The sequence below is a fragment of the Emys orbicularis genome, chromosome 1 (genome assembly GCF_028017835.1).
Source record: "Emys orbicularis isolate rEmyOrb1 chromosome 1, rEmyOrb1.hap1, whole genome shotgun sequence".
Taxonomy (NCBI): domain Eukaryota; kingdom Metazoa; phylum Chordata; order Testudines; family Emydidae; genus Emys; species Emys orbicularis.
This window is the reverse complement of record NC_088683.1, coordinates 360,330,605-360,349,738: the sequence shown is the minus strand read 5'-3', so window position 1 is coordinate 360,349,738 and position 19,134 is coordinate 360,330,605. Positions and strand designations below refer to the sequence as shown.

The window sequence follows — 19,134 nt, the reverse complement described above, 5'->3', positions numbered from 1 at the left end:
TATTATATTATTATAACTATTATAATGCTAGTGGGATGCATGCTAACCTGCCATGAGATGGAAATTCCCTTTTTCAGCCAGCTCTGTATATTAATATGTTTTTGTTACTAATTCTCCTTTTTCATTTCAGTCTTTCCTGTGGTTTTGTTGAGAAATCTCCGGCATCCAGTCTATCTGCTGGTGGTTTTGGCCCAAGTCAATCTGTCTGCCATGGTTGCCGGTTTAGCAACATTCATGGGCAAATTCCTGGAGAGGCAGTTCTCTCTCACTGCATCATTTGCCAACATGATCATAGGTAAGTACTGCCTGTTACTACTGGAGACATTCCAGCTCTTACTGTACATGCTAGGGAGCACTGAAGCCCTTGTTTCCTGATAGGCTACCCCAAACTCAATGCAATTTTACATGGGAGACAGCAAAACTCAAACAAAACCCAGTTCACATGACAACAACCAAATACATGCAGACTGATCTGCCCAGAAGCGAGGTAGGTAGGGCTGGAGATGGGTGGGGCTCATTTACAAAGTCGGTCAGGAACAGGTCTACAAAGTATATTCAGCATTCACTGAAACTGACTGAAGATCATACAGTTTTGCAGAGGGAGTTTTTCTAGTGGTTATCGCACAGGACTTGGACTCTTGAATTCTGCTCCTTTCTCTTCCATTGAGCTAGTTATGTGGCTCTGGGCAAGCCACGTAAGATGTTTGTGCCTCAGTGTCCCCTTTGTTAAATAGATATATGGTGCACCTCTCTATTTAAGTGCAATAACTCTGTTTCTGCGTACTGCACCTTTAACTCTCTGTGGACTCAGGCCAATGCAATCTCCCTCTCTCAGATATAGTCTCAGATGCAAACATTGGCTGGGGGGAGGGGTGGATATTCTGTGTCCTCTTAAACTAAAATAAAAATCATTAGGACTAAAAGTTATTATTTATTTGTATCATGACAGTGCCTAGGAGCCCCAGTCAAGGACCAACACCCCATTGTGTTAGGTGCTGTCCAAACACAGAACAAAAAGATGGTCCCATCTGTTTTCTCTTCATGTGTGGAGAAATCAAAGATAATATCAGAGTTCAGGGCAACTGCAACTGTATTCCCACATATTGTTCAGCAAGGGCACCCACTCTCAGGCTTCCAGCTCCCCAGCCATGGCCTCTCTTGTGCAGAGACATGCATCTCACTCCCTCCTAACTAGGGAATTCCCAGGCTGCACAGGTCTCTGCTTACACCGTGAATTCCCCAGCAAGTCAGACCACCTGAGCAGGCCCCCTTTGCTTTTCTCCACAGAAGCTATAAACAGTGTAATTGCACATGGTTTTAAGTTACCACACAGCCCTTTCTAAGCAAGCACATTTATTCTTAAGGTGAAAGCTTTACAGAGAAAACATATTACAAACAATAAAGAACCTACACTCATTCTAATAAGCTTATCAGAGATCACCACCCTCATCTCCACAAAGGCCCTGGTTGGTGCCAGTCCCTCCAACCCTTCCCTAAGGATTGGGGCCCTTCCTTTAGGCAGAAGGTGCTGTCCATTTGCTGGATCAGAAGGAAGGCCCTGACTCATTTTAGACTCAGGCACTTTATCCAACAGTCCTTTCTTTGTCTATTGGTTCTCTAGAAAATCCAGTTTGAACCAGTATATGCGAGCCTCTCCAGGTGATGGTACCTCTTGGGAGGTGTTACAACCTGAGTGAATTTGCTTAATCACTCTCCACTGTTTTTAATTCCTGGAGGGCAGTGAAAGAAATCAGAAGTGCTTTCCACACCCTACGGTCCACTCAGCAAAGGCCTGATTATCTTTGACTTAAGATGTGATAATAGGAACTCAACTGCGGATGTTATTTGAGCACAGATGTCAGGGAAGAGTGTTAAATATATCAAGGGCCTAGTTCCCCAGGAAGGAAATGTGGCTGAGAAGTAACTAAAATATTTTAAGAGCTCTGAGATCATCCCCAGATGATTCATCGATTTTAAGTTCAAAGGAACTATTTTTATCATCTAGAATGACCTCCAGTATAATACAAGCCTTAGGGTTTCTCCACATGGCAACTTGGTGCCCAGCAAGCTGGAGTGTAAATCTGCAGTGTTATAGTGTGCGAAGCACTCATGGGCCATGGGATCCTGCCACTGCATACTAAAAGTTGGGTAGTGCCCTTTGATCTACTGCAGTTTCAAACAGAACTTTTAGCTTGACGTAGGAAAGTCCATATGGCCAGTGAGTGCATGGCTCAGTAGAGCTCCATGGATTTACACCCCAGATTGTCATGCTCTAACTCGCCATACAGACATGCCCTTAGCATGTCATCAATTGGTTCCTGCATCAAGAAACAATGACAGAAAATGTGGAAATGGCAGAAGTGATCAATCTCACTGGATGATGATTTCCCATTCCCTCCTACAGGAGACAGTGGGTCTCATGGATAGAGCACTGGGTTGGGCCTCAGGAGACCTGGGTTTTATTCTTGGCTCTACCACTGGTCTGCTGGGTGACCTTGGGCAAGTGACTTCACTTCTTAGTTTCTCCCTCTGTAAAATGGAGACGTGGTGCTTGTAAAATGCTTTGAGATCTACTGATGAAAGATGAGATGAAAAGAACAGGGAATTATTATTTACAATGACGTTTTGAGATCTATCAGTTACCATTTAATCCATTTACTATGTTCTGCATTGACTGGAAGGTGTTGAAGTATTATCACTGATATTTAGATCTTAACTCCCTGCTCTTGTTTCTGTTCCCAAGGTTCTGTGAACATCCCCGGGGCAATGGTTGGAATAGTGGTGGGTGGCGCCATCATGAAGAAGTTCCAAATGACTCTGAAACAGTGTGGCGGCATGTGTGTCATTGGCATGCTCCTCTGTGTGATCTTTGCCTTTCCCCTCCTCTTCCTGGGCTGCCCTACGCAGAAAGTTGCTGGCCTTAACTACAGACGAAGGTACCACTTGTCATATAGACCATAAGGTTGGCCCTCTGACACATTTTCATGGGCTGACTGATTGATTTATAAAGTGTCCCTTTCCATGTGCATTCCACAAAGTTTACACAGGAATTAAACCCAAAAAACATCACGAAAAGGTCACAAACCTCACAAGTTTAATGAATTTTATCACAAATAATTTGGAATCAAAAATTCATACTGGAAAATGCTTGACTCATCATTCACTGGTTGATAATTTACCAAGATGTTAACATGGAGAGAATATTTTTGAAATAATGGCTGCCTCTCTATATGTTGAAATGCAGGCAGAACCTTACCCTCTATTAAGAAAAAGAGACCCCTGGTAGGGGGTGAGTTTTGACTACTCAGAGTGTGGACTGTAGTTTAGAGCTGAAGGAACCTGCTCACACACAGTGATACTAAAGAAGAAAATATTAATTCTGAATTGGGAATTTTTTACTTTTACATATTCCTGATGTGGTACCGTTAGTTCTGATGAGCTGCTCAGTTCCACTTGCATGGCGTGGTAGTATTTGAAGGAGAAATATATGGCATGTATATAAGTGGCTGCATCCTTTGTTCATGGCCAGACTTTCAAACTTTTGAGGGTTTTTTTTAGAGGTACAAGAATTAATCTATGGAAATTATTTTTTCTGTGGGTTTGGCAGAGTCCACCAATACACACTTTCAGTATTAAGCAAGCAAGCTCTTGTTTACTAATATCTATATACATATGGTATACTACATAAACCCACAATGTATATATTAATTTAGTCATATCTTTCCTTCTACTGTAGCTCTGATGTTGGACAACACTCTTTTGAATGTAACAGTAAATGCAACTGCCTCGATAAGGCCTATAACCCTATATGTGGGGCTGATGGGATTGAATACATCTCTCCATGTTTTGCTGGCTGTGAAGTTGTAAACTCTGATGTGGTTGAAAATAAAGTTCTGGTGAGTAAAGTTTTTTTCTTCACTCAGCACTAAAGCCCTGAATTGGCATTGCTAATGAGTTAAGAGTCCAATGCAAAGATCAATGCTGATAGTTCAGTGATACTGTTTAGATCAGCTGTGTAGCAAGAAAATCTTTGGCCAGATCTACCCTAAGAAGTTAGGTCAACCCCCTAAGCAACGTAGTTAAGATGACCCAACCCCTGGTGTAGACAGTGCTACGTCGTGGAAAAAATCTTTTATTACCCAACTACCACCTCTTGGGGAGGTGGATTAACTACAGCGATGAAAGACCCTCTCCCGTCACTGTATAGTGAGTGTCTGTGCTGACGTGCTACAGAGGCGCAGCAGCAGTGGTGCAGTTGTGTTGTTATAGTGGTTTAAGTGTAGACATGGACTCCATCTTTATTGTGAATTGGGCTCTCACATGCCTCTTGGATGCCGTCTCTTTGCATCACTGCTGAAAGTAGTGCTGACAGAGGACGAATGGAAAGTTCCAGGAAACATTTGGCACAGGTGTATCCTCTTAAGCACTCTCCAGTGTTTTGCTGAAATTCATAGTTCAGTGCCTTGTTCGGGGCAGTACTTCTGCAAGTATAGCATTCAAAATGACAGTGAACAATGAGTTTTCAGAAAGATCAGGCAAGCAAAATATGTTTCCCACTTCTACTGCTTTTAATCAGCTCAGGTTTGGCTACTGGGACCTTTATTTAATCTTTAATATATTCTATGCTTTTCAAAGGCACCCACTGTTTTTTGGCAATGACAGTGCCAGAGTTTGCTGTGCTCTCTTCACAAGTTGTCACTTAAAAGGGCCCTTTTCATAATTGTGTTTTCTTGTAGTGTAACTACACTATGGGATGTCCACAAATAGATATGGAGAGCTCTGGTAATGCAATGGCCACCGTGGTGTACGAGCTAGTGATGCACTCATATCACAATGGTGTTAGTGCCCAGAGGTGGACGGATTTGGTAATGGTGTCAGCAGTGACTGACAGTTGTTACCATCTGATGGCTGCGCAGTGGCGCATGAGAAATGAGGTGTTATTATTATTATGTATTTGTATAATGGTAGCACCTAGAAGCTCCAGTCAACTAACAAAATCATCCCAAGCACAGGACTTGGTGATGATGGGGGACTTCAACTACTCAGACATCTGTTGGGAAAATAACACAACAGGGCACAGATTATTCAACATGTTCTTGGAATGTATTGGAAACAAGTTTTTATTTCAGAAGCTGGAGAAAGCTACTAGGGGAGAGGCTGTTCTAGATTTGATTTTGTTCTAGATTTGATTTTGACAAATAGGGAGGAACTGGTTGAGAATTTGAAAGTGGAAGGCAGCTTGGGTAAAATGATCATGAAATGGTATATTTCATGATTCTAAGGAATGGTAGGAGGGAGAACAGCAAAATAAAGACAATGGATTTCAAGAAGGCCGACTTTAGCAAACTCAGGGAGATGGTAGGTAAGATCCCTTGGGAAGCAAGTTTAAGGGGAAAAACAGTTGAAGACAGTTGGCAGTTTTTCAAAGAGACATTATTAAGGTCACAAGAGCAAACTATCCCACTGCATTGGAAAGATAGGCAGTATGGCAAGAGACCTCCCTGGCTTAACCAGGAGACTTTCAATGATCTAAAACTCAAAAAAGAGTGCTACAAAAAGTGAAAACTAAGTCAAATTACAAAGGATGAATATAAACAAATAACACAAGTATGTAGGGACAAAATTAGAAAGGCCAAGGCACAAAATGAGATTAAACTAGATAGAGACATAAAGGGTAGCAAGAAAACATTCTACAAATACATTAGAAGCAAGAGGAAGACCAAAGACAGGATAGGACCATTACTCAATGAGGCCGGGGGGGGGGGGGGGAACAATAACAGAAAATGTGGAAATGGCAGAGGTCCTTAATGACTTCTTTGTTTCGGTTTTCACCAAGAAGGTTGGTGGTCATTGGACATCTAACATAGTGAATGCCAGTGAAAATGAGGTAGGATCAGAGGCTAAAATAGGGAAAGAACCAGTTAAAAATTACTTAGACAAGTTAGATGTCTTCAAGTCACCAGGGCCTGATGAAATGCATCCTAGAATACTGAAGGAGATGACTGAGGAGATATCTGAGTCATTAGCAATTATCTTTGAAAAGTCATGGAAGACGAGAGAGATTCCAGAAGACTGGAAAAGGGCAAATATAGTGCCAATCTATAAAAAGGGAAATAAGGACAACCCGGGGAATTATAGACCAGTCAGCTTAACTTCTGTACCTGGAAAGATAATGGAGCAAATAATTAATCTATTAATTTGCAAACATCTAGAAGATAATAAGGTGATAAGTAATAGTCAGCATGGATTTGTCAAGAACAAATCATGTAAAACCAACCTGATAGCTTTCTTTGACAGGGTAACAAGCCTTGTGGATAGGGGGAAAACAGTAGACATGGTATATCCTGACTTTAGTAAAGCTTTTGATACTGTCTCACATGACCTTCTCATAAACAAACTAGGGAAATGCAACCTAGATGGAGCTACTATAAGGTGGCTGCATAACTGGTTCGAAAACCATTCCCAGACAGTAGTTGTCAGTGGTTCACAATCATGCTGGAAGGGCATAAAGAGTGGGGTCCCACAGGGATCAGTTCTGGGTTTGGTTCTATTCAATATCTTCATCGATGATTTAGATAATGGCATATAGAGAACACTTATAAAGTTTGCGGACGATACCAAGCTGGGAGGGATTGTGAGTGCTTTGGAGGATAGGATTATAATTCAAAATGATCTGGACAAACTGGAGAAATGGTCTGAAATAAATAGGATGAAATTCAATAAGGACAAATGCAAAGTACTCCCCTTAGGAAGGAACAATTAGTTGCACACATACAAAATGGGAAATGCCTGTCTAGGAAGGAGTACTATGGAAAGAGATATAGAGGTCACAGTGGACCACAAGATAAATATGAGTCAACAGTATAACACTGTTGCAAAAAAAGCAAACATCATTCTGGGGTGTATTAGCAGGAGTGTTGTAAGCAAGACACGAGAAGTAATTCTTCTGCTTTACTCCAGTTCTGGGTGCCACATTTCAGGAAAGATCTGGAGAAATTGGAGAAAGTCCAGAGAAGAGCAAGAAAAATGATTAACGGTCTAGAAAACATGACATATGAGGGAAGACTGAAAAAATTGGGTTTGTTTAGACTGGAAAACAGAAGACTGAGAGGGGACATGATAACAGTTTCAAGTACATAAAAGGTTGTTACAAGGAGGAGGGAGAAGAATTGTTCTTCCTAACCTCTGAGGATAGGACAAGAAGCAATGGGCTTAAATTGCAGCAAGGGCAGTATAGGTTGGACATTAGGAAAAACTTCCTAATGGTCAGGGTAGTTAAGCACTGGAATAAATTGCTTAGGGAGATTGTGGAATCTTCATCATTGGAGATTTTTAAGAGCAGGTTAGACAAACACATGTCAGGGATGGTCTAGATCAGTGGTTCTCAAACTAGGGCCGCCGCTTGTTCAGGGAAAGCCCCTGGCAGGCCGGGCTGGTTTGTTTATCTGCCGCGTTCGCAGGTTTGGCCAATCGCGGCTCCCACTGGCTGCGGTTCGCCGCCCCAGGCCAATGGGGGCTGCGGGAAGCAGCGCGGGCCGAGGGATGTGCTGGCCGCCCTTCCTGCATCCCCCATTGGCCTGGAGCGGCGAACCACGGCCAGTGGGACTCGCGATCGGCCGAACCTGCAGACGCGGCAGGTAAACAAACCGGCCCAGCCCTCCAGGGGCTTTCCCTGAGCAAGCAGTGGCCCTAGTTTGAGAATCACTGGTCTAGATAATACTTAGTCCTGCCATGAGTGCAGGGGACTGGACTAGATGACCTCTCGAGGTCCCTTCCAGTCCTATGATTATATGATTATTACTATTTATTTGCATAATGGTAGCACCTAGGAGTTCCATTCGTGGATTGGGACCCCATTGTGTTGGTGGTAACAATCTAGTGTTTAAGTGGAGAAATTAGACATATTACATCATGGTTCGCGCTGATGCAAACCCACAGAAAATATAATAGTTAAACATGCTTTCTCTCAGTGACCTTTGGCAGCTGCAACACCTAATTCTTACCCATTAGTTCTTTGATGGTCAGGATTACCCTATTCACTGTTCAAAGCCTGAAATCGGTGGCTTATTGACTGGAGTGTACTGCACTGACCAGAAAATTACAAAATCTAAAATTTTCTCACACAATCTGCTCACAGTAATTTCCTCCTTTCTCTAGCCCAAGCTAACCCAGATAATTGTAATCCATGGCACTTAACATCCAGTGGAAAACTCCACCAACAATACTGTCGCCCTTCTGCAGAGCCATAGTAGAGGTTGGGGTCTTACCGGTCAGTTTCCCATTAGAGGAGAAATCAGTGTCATTGACTCTGGGTATTTTCTTAGTGTAACTTGTTTTATTTACACTGTGTATACCAGTTCTTGAACAGGTCTGGTCACAACCAACACATAAGCAAATCCCTCTTTCAGAAATCTCAGCCAAAACATCGATTTCCAGCCCCCAGGGAGCAACTCTTCCGCAAGTGGTTAAGACAGAGTGAAAATTCTTCTGCTTTTTGCAATAGCTTCACCCAAAAGAAACTACATTACCAAAGTAACCACAGTGCAGCATTTCTTCAAGGACTGAACAGCATTCAAACTCTTAAAAAAAAGAGCTTGTAAACTATATGTAACAGTGCCATCTGGGGTCTCCTGCCATCACAATATAATTCCTTAACCGGAAACTAACTCTAAATATATCTATTACTCGAGTACATACGGTGACAACATTTAACATTATTATTGCCTCTGTCAGAGTGCTAGCAGCAGCACCCTGATCACTGATGTTGCTGCAGCACAGAAAAGGCTGCAGGCTTAGCTGGAAGCAGTTAATCACTTTTCTATTGGGGGATGAGCACCTGGGTGATCATTACTAGACTACTGATACAAGTGGCAGTAATTGGGAGGAAGAGGAAGCAGGGGGAGGAGCTCAGAAGGTGAACTGTATGGAGGAGAAAAGCTGTCTGGCAAGCCCCTGCTGCAATATGCCTGTGTTGTGTTCTGTTTGCAAAAGAACTGTGGTATAAAAGGAACACATGGTGAAAGGAAAAGAGCCTGGGTGTGTTTATGACCATGCAGGGCTGGTGGAAGGATGTTTCGCGCCCTAGGCAAAACTTCCACCTTACGCCCCCCCCCATCCCCGAGCCCCCGCCCTGAGGCACCCCCGCACGGTTGCTCCCCCCCCTCCGCCCTGAGGCCCCCCCCTTGTGGCAGCTCCCCACCCCCTACCCTGAGGCACCCCCCCCCGCCCCAGCTCACCCGTGCCCCGCCTCCTCCCCGAGCACGCCGTGGTTGCTTCACTTCTCCCGTCTCCCAGGCTTGCGGCGCCAATCAGCTTAGGCGCCGCAAACCTGGGAGGCGGGAGAAGTGAAGCAGCCACGGCGTGCTCGGGGAGGAGGCGGGGCAGGGTTGAGCTGGGGCAGGGAGTTCCCCTGCGTGCCGCCCCCTCCCCCTTGCTGCAGACAGCCCTCCCCGCGCTCCACTGCCCCCCAGCTCCCTCCGCATAAATGCCGGCGACAACCGGGGCGGACGAAGATCCGGCCGCCGCAGTCGCTGCCGAAGAAAATGGCGCCCCCAAAATCCTAGTGCCCTAGGCGACCGCCTAAGTCACCTAAATGGTTGCACCGGCCCTGTGACCATGGGATGATGGAAACTGGCTAAGCACCGTGGCACACCAGATAGCTGAGAGAGGACCCTGTGGCACTGCTCTGCAGTATCTTAATAGAAAGACTTAGTCTAACGTTCACTCTGTTCTTACTAGCACTGAACATGGTGGCCTCACAATAGCTACAGCGAGATGCTAATGGGATTAGAACATCTCCCCCAAGGTAGCTCACAAGTAACCACAGTGGTGTGGCAATGGCAGAAGAATGGTTACGAACCAACATTCAGAAAATCTGTGCAGGGCATTGTTTAATCCTTAGATTGGCATTTTGAGGGGACTTCACCAGACCAGCAACTTACCCACCTCCATAACTGCGAACATACAGTAGAAATTGCCATATTTTGGTTGCAATTTTTATCCTCTTTGATGCCTATTGTCAAGCTAGACACTTGTGAGGCAGCAAAGGTTAGTAGATGGGGCACTGGACTGGGAGCCAGAAGAAATGGGTTCTGTTCTTGGCTCTATCACTAATCTGTTCTGACTGTGGATAAGTCATTTCATTTTGCTGTGCTTTTGTTTCTCCTTCTGTCTTTTGTTTGTCTTGTTAATTAGATTACAGTCTCTCAAGGACAGGGACTGTCTTTTACTATGTCTGTGTACAGTGCCTAGCACAATGAGGCACTGATCTAAGCTGGGACTTCTGGATGCGACCGTAATACAAATAAACTATCATAATCATTATAAACCAAACCAAATACATAAATAATGTGAAACATTATGAGTCCATATTAAAGAAATAGCATTCCCCCTCCTCCTACCACAGTGTATACACACATACACACAGGACAGGAACTGAATTTACACCCTTTTTGAAGGTGTTCCTTTCAACAAATAATCTTTCTGCCAAAGCACACTCCTGAATACGGTTGTTTTTAGGTTTGTTCCTTGCAGGAACACTGTATCCTGCCCGTAGCTTCCTCCACCCCAGAAAGCCTTCAGATACTTTTACCCCTGTATTACAGACCCCCCCCCGATGTATGCAATCGCGTTCCGGAACACCTTGCCTAACTCGAATTTTGCGTAAGTTGGAACATATACCCAACCGTTACGCAAAAATCAAACAAACCTCCTATTTCTAACTTACGGAACTTTTTCCGTAAGTGCGGATTTGCGTAAGTCGGGTCTTGCGTAACCCGGGGAGCGTCTGCATTTGTATTACAGTAGAATCCAGATGCCCCAAACACAATCAGGGCCCCATTGTACTGGGTGCTTACAAACACATGAGCAAACACCGTCTAGTAAAACCAGCAATAGCACTTCCTGCAGCACTTGTGGGGGGAGGGGCGAGTGAGGCCTCCATCCAACCATGGACATATCTTGACCCAGTTTAGCTTGGGAGATCTTAAGCACCTAAGGGCATGGACTGTCTCTTACTGAGTGTTGGTCTAGTGCCCAGCACTAGACCAACACACAGTAAATTGGGCATTATAAGTAACCATGACAAGGAGATGAGTGCAGACAATGCCATGGCTACTAAGACTGAACTATGCCCCTTACGTGCCTACTAAAGAATTACTTGCCCAGCTTTCCACAGAACAACTTCAATCTCTTTTTGGTTTGGATTCACCCTGGTCCCTGCCAGTATCTCCTATTTCCTGAAAATTAAAACTAACTCCCATCTGTCACAGCACGAGGAAACCATGTTCTTGCTGCTCGTTAACCTAGATAACAGAGTTTGTTGCACTGCAGCCACCCAAGACATAAAGTCATCTAGATAAAAGCTCAGATAAAGCTGAACTTCACTCTTCCCACATGCCAGCAGTATAGCCTAGTTATTGGTTCCAAATTCTCTGCTCAGAGAAATGGCTAAATTGCGGCAGGAAAAATAAACACGGTTATTACATTTTATGGTATTCCCCAAGCACAAACTTTCCTGGGTGTAATTATGTTTTTGTTACTGTTTCCATTGCCAGCCCTGCAGTGTAAGTGGCTATGGCACTGTGATGCCTTTTATTTCCAGTCTCCTGCACCATTACATTTCTAAGAACTCCTGTGTGCAGGGCCGGCAGCCATTTTGTTCTTGGAGTTGCTGCCACCTGGTTCAGAGGAGCCACGTACACAGTACTCTCTTCTGGGGACTGTATTTCCTTCATTCTGCTTTTTTTCCTACTGTTAGATAAAAGCTTTCACAGGCTGCAAGCATATGTTTTGCTACATGTGTATGGAAACATAAACTCAATTTGCATCAGGGCTACTCAAACTTTGCCCAAAGTGAAGGCTGCACTGACCTATTGCCAAGAGCCTGAGGACCACAACCCATTCTCCTCACATGGAGCAGATTACATTCTCAGTTTTCACACAGGGGTGCGGGCTGCAGGAAGTACAGGCCCCATCATGCAGTGTCCATCTTGAAATGAGTGACCTTCCACCAGGCCATAGTGGAGCACTGTATGTTGGGTCCCACAGTTCGCACAGACTGCACCTCTCTAAGGAATGATGAGCCCGACCTTCCCATCATCACCTATGGATGGTGAATTGTTGACTATTTAGAACATAAGTATATAACCATGCCCAGTAACGGTTGGGTGAACTATTAACAGAGTTACAGAGACCAGAGGTAGTCTGAAGAAACCAGTGTGGTGTGTGCCTGGGAACGGGTGATGATAATGGTAGCACTGATACTGCTTGGTATCTAAAGGACTCCCTGTGCTGGAGCTGGTGTGGGGTGAATGGAAACACCTCCATTCAGGACTCTGAGGCACAGCACAGAATTCTCTGCCCAAGGGACTGGGGGCGTTAGAGTGGCGTTAAGCCATCTTTGCACTCTCCCAATTGTGAGCTGCTCCAGGGCCTTTGGAGGCCATCAGCAGCACTTTGGCAGCCCTGGGGGCCAGTCAAAGTTAGAGTAGCCTCCTGGAGCTGCCCTATGGGATGCAGCACTGCCTGGAATCTCCCTGTTCAAACATCCATCTCCTGCCCCCAGCCCCACTCCCAGCATGCCCCCTACACCAGGGCTTGTGAGGGGGTCCTCAGAAGGTAGCCTTATGGCTGTCTTCTGCAGTCAGTCCTTCACTGAAGGAATTCTCCTCCAGCTCAATGTGGGACTTTTAGGGCACCTTATGTCATTCTGGCCCTTCTACATGATGTATGGGGATGGGAGGGAAGATGGGGCTCTAACCCCTTGAGTGGTGCTTCGGTGGTGTATGCTAGTGCCAATAAGGACCTGTATGAGAGATGTCCCAATACAGTCCACATGTAACTTAATGCATGTCCCCAAAGCTGAGAGGTTAGTGTGCCAACTCCCACTGTGCCACCTCACTCACACACTATATAAACAATCTGAACCTGATAGGTGTTTCCTTCTCTGAGAGAAAAAGCAACAAAACTTTAAATACCAGCAAGTCCCAGCTAGCAAAAAAAGAATACGCAACATGCACGGTTTGATGTGACCTACTTTCTCATCTGAGAACTCAATTGCCAGATATTACCACTGAGTAATATTATTTGACATCCAGCGATGAAAGAAATTGTGGTTGGCTGCCCGCCAGAACAGGAGCCTGGCTGCTACTGACTCCCACAACCCGCAGAGCTGGTTTCAGAGGTTTGGTGCAATTTTTTTTCGAGTCATGACTGTTAAACACAAGTTATGGTAGCTGGATTTTCTAAACCAGGGTTTATGTCATCTGAAAAGGCCCCCAAAGGCGGCTCTGTGCTGTGTTAAAACACCTACGTGTACAAATTGGGTAGCGTACATATTTCACAACTACTCTCTGTTGGATGGATTCAGACCTGGTCAGATATCTGTGGCTGTGTTGCCCTCTAGTAGTTAGAGGCTTTGAAATGAATCCGTGGTCATCCACTGCCATGAAGTCACAGCCGAATGAAAGGAAAGGAGCATGGTCTTGTTTGGAGCATGTGCATGAGAGACAGGTGTCTTAGGGTTGTATTCCTGACTCTGCCGTGACTTTGGGCAAGTCATCTAAACTCTTTATGACCCAGCTTCCTTATAAAACAGACACAGTAATACCTCACTCAGAGTGGCTTTAATTAACCTTAACTACGGTAATTACTGTTTGTAGAAGGGCAGAGTGTTATCTTCTAAAAGAAAACCACACACTCAACTGTCTGTTGGACTCAACCTGAAAAGACTGCAGGGCTCAGATTAATACATATGGCCCCAGGGAGCCAACCAAGACATTTCAAACCTGGTGCTGACATCACACATTCATGTGCTACAGACCACAAATACATTTACCCGATAAATCACACACACACTTGGGGAGGCCACTTCCACTTGAGTTAGAGGAGCACTTCCGTAGCTGGCTATTTATTGACATAGTAAGATTGCCTGTTGTGCTAAGTTAACACAAGTGGAAAGACAGTGGTGCCCCAAAGAACTTACAATCTAACTAGACAAGATAAACAGCACACAACCAAAATGCCAGAGGTGCAAGTCTTTCTTGTTAGTGACAATCTACAATCGATAAATATAATCTGAAGCATTTTAACACTGATCTACAGCCTGCCTCAGAACATTTGCTTTTTTTTTTTTAAACAAAAGCAGTTGGCCCAGATGGAAACACCTCTTGTGCTCGTGGTCCATGTCAGCAAAGTGCAGAGGGTGACGTGCACACGTTGTTTGTTGCCCTTTTGCCGGTATGGGTGTGACACTTTGGGCGTTCACTCAGACCAATAGGGGTTGTGTCACCACCCGCCCTTTAACAGTGAATGCTTCTGTGCTGTGCAGCTTTGGCTCAGAGCCTGCTCCAAGCACGTTGACTTCACCCTGGCTTCCACCAGCCTGGTTACTCCATACAGGGTGACATCAACAGCCCCTCCAGGCCCGAGTCTCCCCAGAACCGTCTCCTTTGCAGTGCTCAGCCCCTCTCACTGTAGCACTCACAAAACCTTATGAAGTTTGCTGCTCCTTTTACGAGAGTTCACAGCATGAGCCTGTGAGTTTGGCCAATGATTTTACTCCTCAGTTTGAAACATAGCCCTGAGATGGTTTTGTCATAAAACAGGATTACGTTTATTAACAGAGAACAGACATTTAGGTGATACCAAGTGGAAGGAATCGAGATAGAAATGGTTACAAACAAACCATAAAAAAATAGGCTGCTGAGACTAAAACCTAACTGAACAACCTAGAGTCATTTGTTCAAAGTAGTTTTCTCCCCAGCATGGCTGGCCAGGTCTTAGCCAGGATCTAACACAGAGCTCAAAGCACTTGGCTTCTTTGTCTCTTCAGGTGAAGGATGCCAAATGGCTTTCTCTCTCTGCTCAGATCTTCAAAGTTTATCTTTGTTTTCAAGGGCTCAGCTTGCTGCGTCTACCAGAGAGTTGACGCCATGTTAATTTTTGCAGTCTCCTCTCCCCCGCTGTGAGAGTTACCTGGCTATCTCCCCCACTCCCTAGGTTGTGAGCTTTGTTTACCTTTTATGTAAATGTTCTTCCATTGTCTCTTTGCTCAGTTTACACTGGAGACACATTCAAGCAGGCAGGTTCCTTTGTCTAGGGCAGGATGACTTAAGCACTAACTGCCAAACACATTTTAAGGACATATTTCCAGCCCATAGATATAATTTTCTATATAGCACCCGTACATATATAACTCAGTAGTGTTAATCAGCAGTGTGTTACCAGTTTGTACCTTGCATGAAGGACCGGCTCTAGGCACCAGCAAACCAAGCACGTGCTTGGGGCGGCACAATTCCAGGGGCGGCATTCCGGGTGGTTTGGGGTTTTTTTTTTGCTTCGGCAGTTGCGCTCTCGGAGGTTTTTGCTTGCATGACACCTTTTAGATGCAGATTATGACAATGGTGAGTTGGGGTACACTGAGCTGGTCAGGCCAGCTGAGACTCACTGCTAGATACCAAGGAGCCCTTTGTCTTCTGGCATTGGAGTGCTCTGAGGGTCACAGTAGGTTTGTCACGTTTCTCTCTGGCGCATGTGAAATGTCTTTAACAAGCTGCAATGAGTACCAACAGCTTTATTAAACATGCTTCCATAGCAGTGGATGTAGCAAACATGTCGCCTCTTGTTCAACATCCTCCCCATATGGGCAGAGAGAGGAGCGAATGTGCAGTCCACCTTGGCTCTGACTTATGGGCACCATGTACATTTGGTTTCACAGCTACGCTGTCGGCATCAGGAAGCAGCAGCTAAAAATCTCACTAGGCCACAGTGGAGCTAGTCCCATTTTTAGTTGAATGCTCTGTTAAAACCTGGTGCATCAATCATTATGAGCCCTGCTCTGTACAATAACAAGGATGATCCTGCATTTATATAGGGCCTTCCTTCTACATGGGACCCAAATTGTTACCTGGGGTTCTTTCAACCCATAGCTCTTAGTAACTTTTACTCTATGCAAGGTGATGTCAGGAAATAAATCAGGGGAGACATGGCTGTCTGACCGATAGATGGCTGGCACAAACAGCACAACACAAGAGTGCTTTCACTTAAAGATACACTTTACTTAGTCTCACACATACAGAATGGGAAGAAACTGTCTAGGAAGGAGTACGGCAGAAAGAGATCTAGGGGTTCTAGTGGACCACAAGCTAAATATGAGTCAACAGTGTGATGCTGTTGCAAAAAAAGCAAACATGATTCTGGGATGCATTAACAGGTGTGTTGTGAGCAAGACACGAGAAGTCATTCTTCCACTCTACTCTGCGCTAGTTAGGCCTCAACTGGAGTATTGTGTCCAGTTCTGGGCGCTGCATTTCAAGAAAGATGTGGAGAAATTGGAGAGGGTCCAGAGAAGAGTAACAAGAATGATTAAAGGTCTAGAGAACATGACCTATGAGGGAAGGCTGAAAGAATTGGGTTTCTTTAGTTTGGAAAAGAGAAGACTGAGAGGGGACATGATAGAAGTTTTCAGGTATCTAAAAGGGTGTCATAAGGAGGAGGGAGAAAACTTGTTCATCTTAGCCTCTAAGGATAGAACAAGAAGCAATGGGTTTAAACTGCAGCAAGGGAGGTTTAGGTTGGAGATTAGGAAAAAGTTCCTAACTGTCAGGGTGGTTAAACACGGGAATAAATTGCCTAGGGAGGTTGTGGAATCTCCATCTCTGGAGATATTTAAGAGTAGGTTAGATAAATGTCTATCAGGGATGGTCTAGACAGTATTTGGTCCTGCCATGAGGGCAGGGGACTGGACTCGATGACCTCTCGAGGTCCCTTCCAGTCCTAGAATCTATGAATCAAGCACTTACACACGTCCGCAACAGGTTAGTAAAACACCCCCAACCCTCGATAATTACCGAAGCTGAGTGTGGCTCTCGAGTGACACAGCGGCAGCCCGTCTGCCAGTGGGGAACACAAGATGCATCCAGAGGGAGAGACCAGTCCTGAAGAGTCCCACCACCTCCGAACTTTCCCCCCCTTATTTTATACATTAGTCAAGGAAGAAGTTTTCTTCTGATTATTGATTAACCAGGCACATCCTGCTCTTCTAAAATGCATGTATCAGCAACTTCAACACAATTCTTACCATGAAGGATGCAGGGTCAAGCTGCCCTTTCTGTGGCACCCAAAACCCCCTCCCCTCCTTCCTTGGTTAAGCTAAGCCTGCTGGCTTGGCTGCTTTTAGCAATAAGCCATAGTGGTTTCAGGCACTTTACTGGTTTGCCAAAATCTCCCCTTATAAAATCACTTTACAAACATCATTAATTCTACAGACTATGAGGCAGATCAGGGCGAGAGTTCTGGAAGCTCGCTCTGTAACCGCCCTTTGCGGCCAGTAGCACGGTGATTGGTCAAATGCTGGTTTAGTGCATGTGAGCAAAACTTCCTCTAATGGTAACCCTTTGCAACTATCAGCCTGCCACTCACTTGTGACTGGGACTTGATCTCCTGTGGACCTAAGGCACTCAGGACAAGCTTGACTTAGAGATACCATGTGGGATGGGGCATCCAGGCCTCACACCGGCAAGGCTCCAGGAGGTTAATGAGGGCCTGTGGATCCAGCTGGCCCCACCCTGCTACACTTGTAGCAGATGTCAGGAGTGGAGAGGAGAGGTAAAAGGAGGAAACCAGCTAAGTTTGGGGATGACCAGGAAGGGAAGCAGAGCTCTGCTTCTCCCTTGGTGAGGGAAGCCTGCTTTCAGCCAAGTGTCTGTGACAGCTTACTGCCAAGATGAGCCTCCTAATGCATGGGAGGACTGGGCCCAGGAAGACTGGCTAAACGGACTGGCTGCATGAAGACAAGCCCTGAGTAGAAAGGTGGGGTCCTGCTGAAGACGTCTCAGACAACCCTGGTTTTGAGTCCATAGCATTCCTTTATTTTTGGACTTCAGTACCCCAGAAGGGTGGGACTCAAGTGTGCCTTAGCTGGAAGGCTAAAGCATCACAGCCCTGGACCCTCGAGAGGTGACAGCTGACCATCGGAGCCCCCACAACAAGGTTAGTAGTATCCCATTGGGCCACAAGGGGCACCACAGAGATAGGCCCTGTCACACAGTGATTTACAGTCTCCAGTCAAGACTTCTTCTAAAGGCTGTCCCCAGTCAAGATCACAGCTCGCTACATACTAACATCTGATGGAGTTGTTCCTTTAGCTGAAGTAATTGATATATGGATGGTGCTGTGAGGGGAGTCTGCACAGCTTCTGTCTGTGCTGTACCTGTTTTGTGGACACACACGTCAGCCACAGGCTGTAAATCCAGTCCCTTTCGCAAGCTCTACCTTCACTCTCTGTTTGTTTAAAGGTCTGTTTTAAAGAACGAGCTCCTTGTAACAACAAGTCAGTAGTGACTAAAAATAGAGAAACTGGAAAAATCTATATCCCATGCCCACAATCTGTTCTCTTCACTAGTAATATGTTGGTTATTTTTGTCCCTCTCTCAAAGGTGAGGCTTTGCATTCTCCCCCGCCCAAGCAGAGCTTTCTAATTTAATATTTCATTGAGTTTGGGCTTAGTGAAAGCAAGTGATTAATGGCCATGGCTAGAACCAGGCACAGTGGGAGCAGGCAGACAAGTCTCTCAAAGTTACCCACTCCAACCCTGACAGCGGGAGTCTTGTTCACACCCCAGGCCTAAGCACAGACTGACAGCAGTGCTGCATCTAGTGCTTTTGTGATGTATTTATCTTTAATTCTTTTGGCATAGACACAAGATGATACTCTAACCAAGAGGGGCCCACATCCATGCTCTGGGAACAGAGATGGAAATTAATATGAACAAATTCATGCCATTATGCTGTATAACAAAAGATTTTGCATTCCATCCAAAGTAAATGAATCGCCAACCCCCAGGCCCTATTAGTAAAACTCCCCTCCAGCCCTGGGATAAGAGATCCCTCCATTCTGATTGACAGTCACCCATCATTGCCTGCTGGGCCCTCTCTGAAAAAAGCGAACTAAACCATTCCAAGCCAGGAATTGCAGATATGCTAGGAACACCTCATGGTCAATGGTATCTAAGGCAGTTGACAGATTTAATAAAATCAGAATGGATATCTTATTCTTATGTGTAAAGAAGTTCATTTGCAAACTGTGCTGGGATCTACCAACTTAAATTCATTTGTGACCTGATTCCTTAAGGTT

The 19,134-nt window shown here is 45.1% G+C and overlaps 1 protein-coding gene across 1 annotated transcript in view; it reads left to right on the top strand.

Annotated features, from left to right (window-relative positions):
- Nucleotides 1-19,134, top strand: part of SLCO2B1 (solute carrier organic anion transporter family member 2B1) — an 83,419-nt gene that overhangs the window by 51,494 nt on the left and 12,791 nt on the right. The window contains exons 8-10 of the mRNA XM_065418952.1: nt 131-295; nt 2,744-2,936; nt 3,737-3,896. Of these exons, the coding sequence (XP_065275024.1) occupies nt 131-295; nt 2,744-2,936; nt 3,737-3,896 (518 nt within the window). The remainder of the gene's footprint in view (nt 1-130; nt 296-2,743; nt 2,937-3,736; nt 3,897-19,134) is intronic.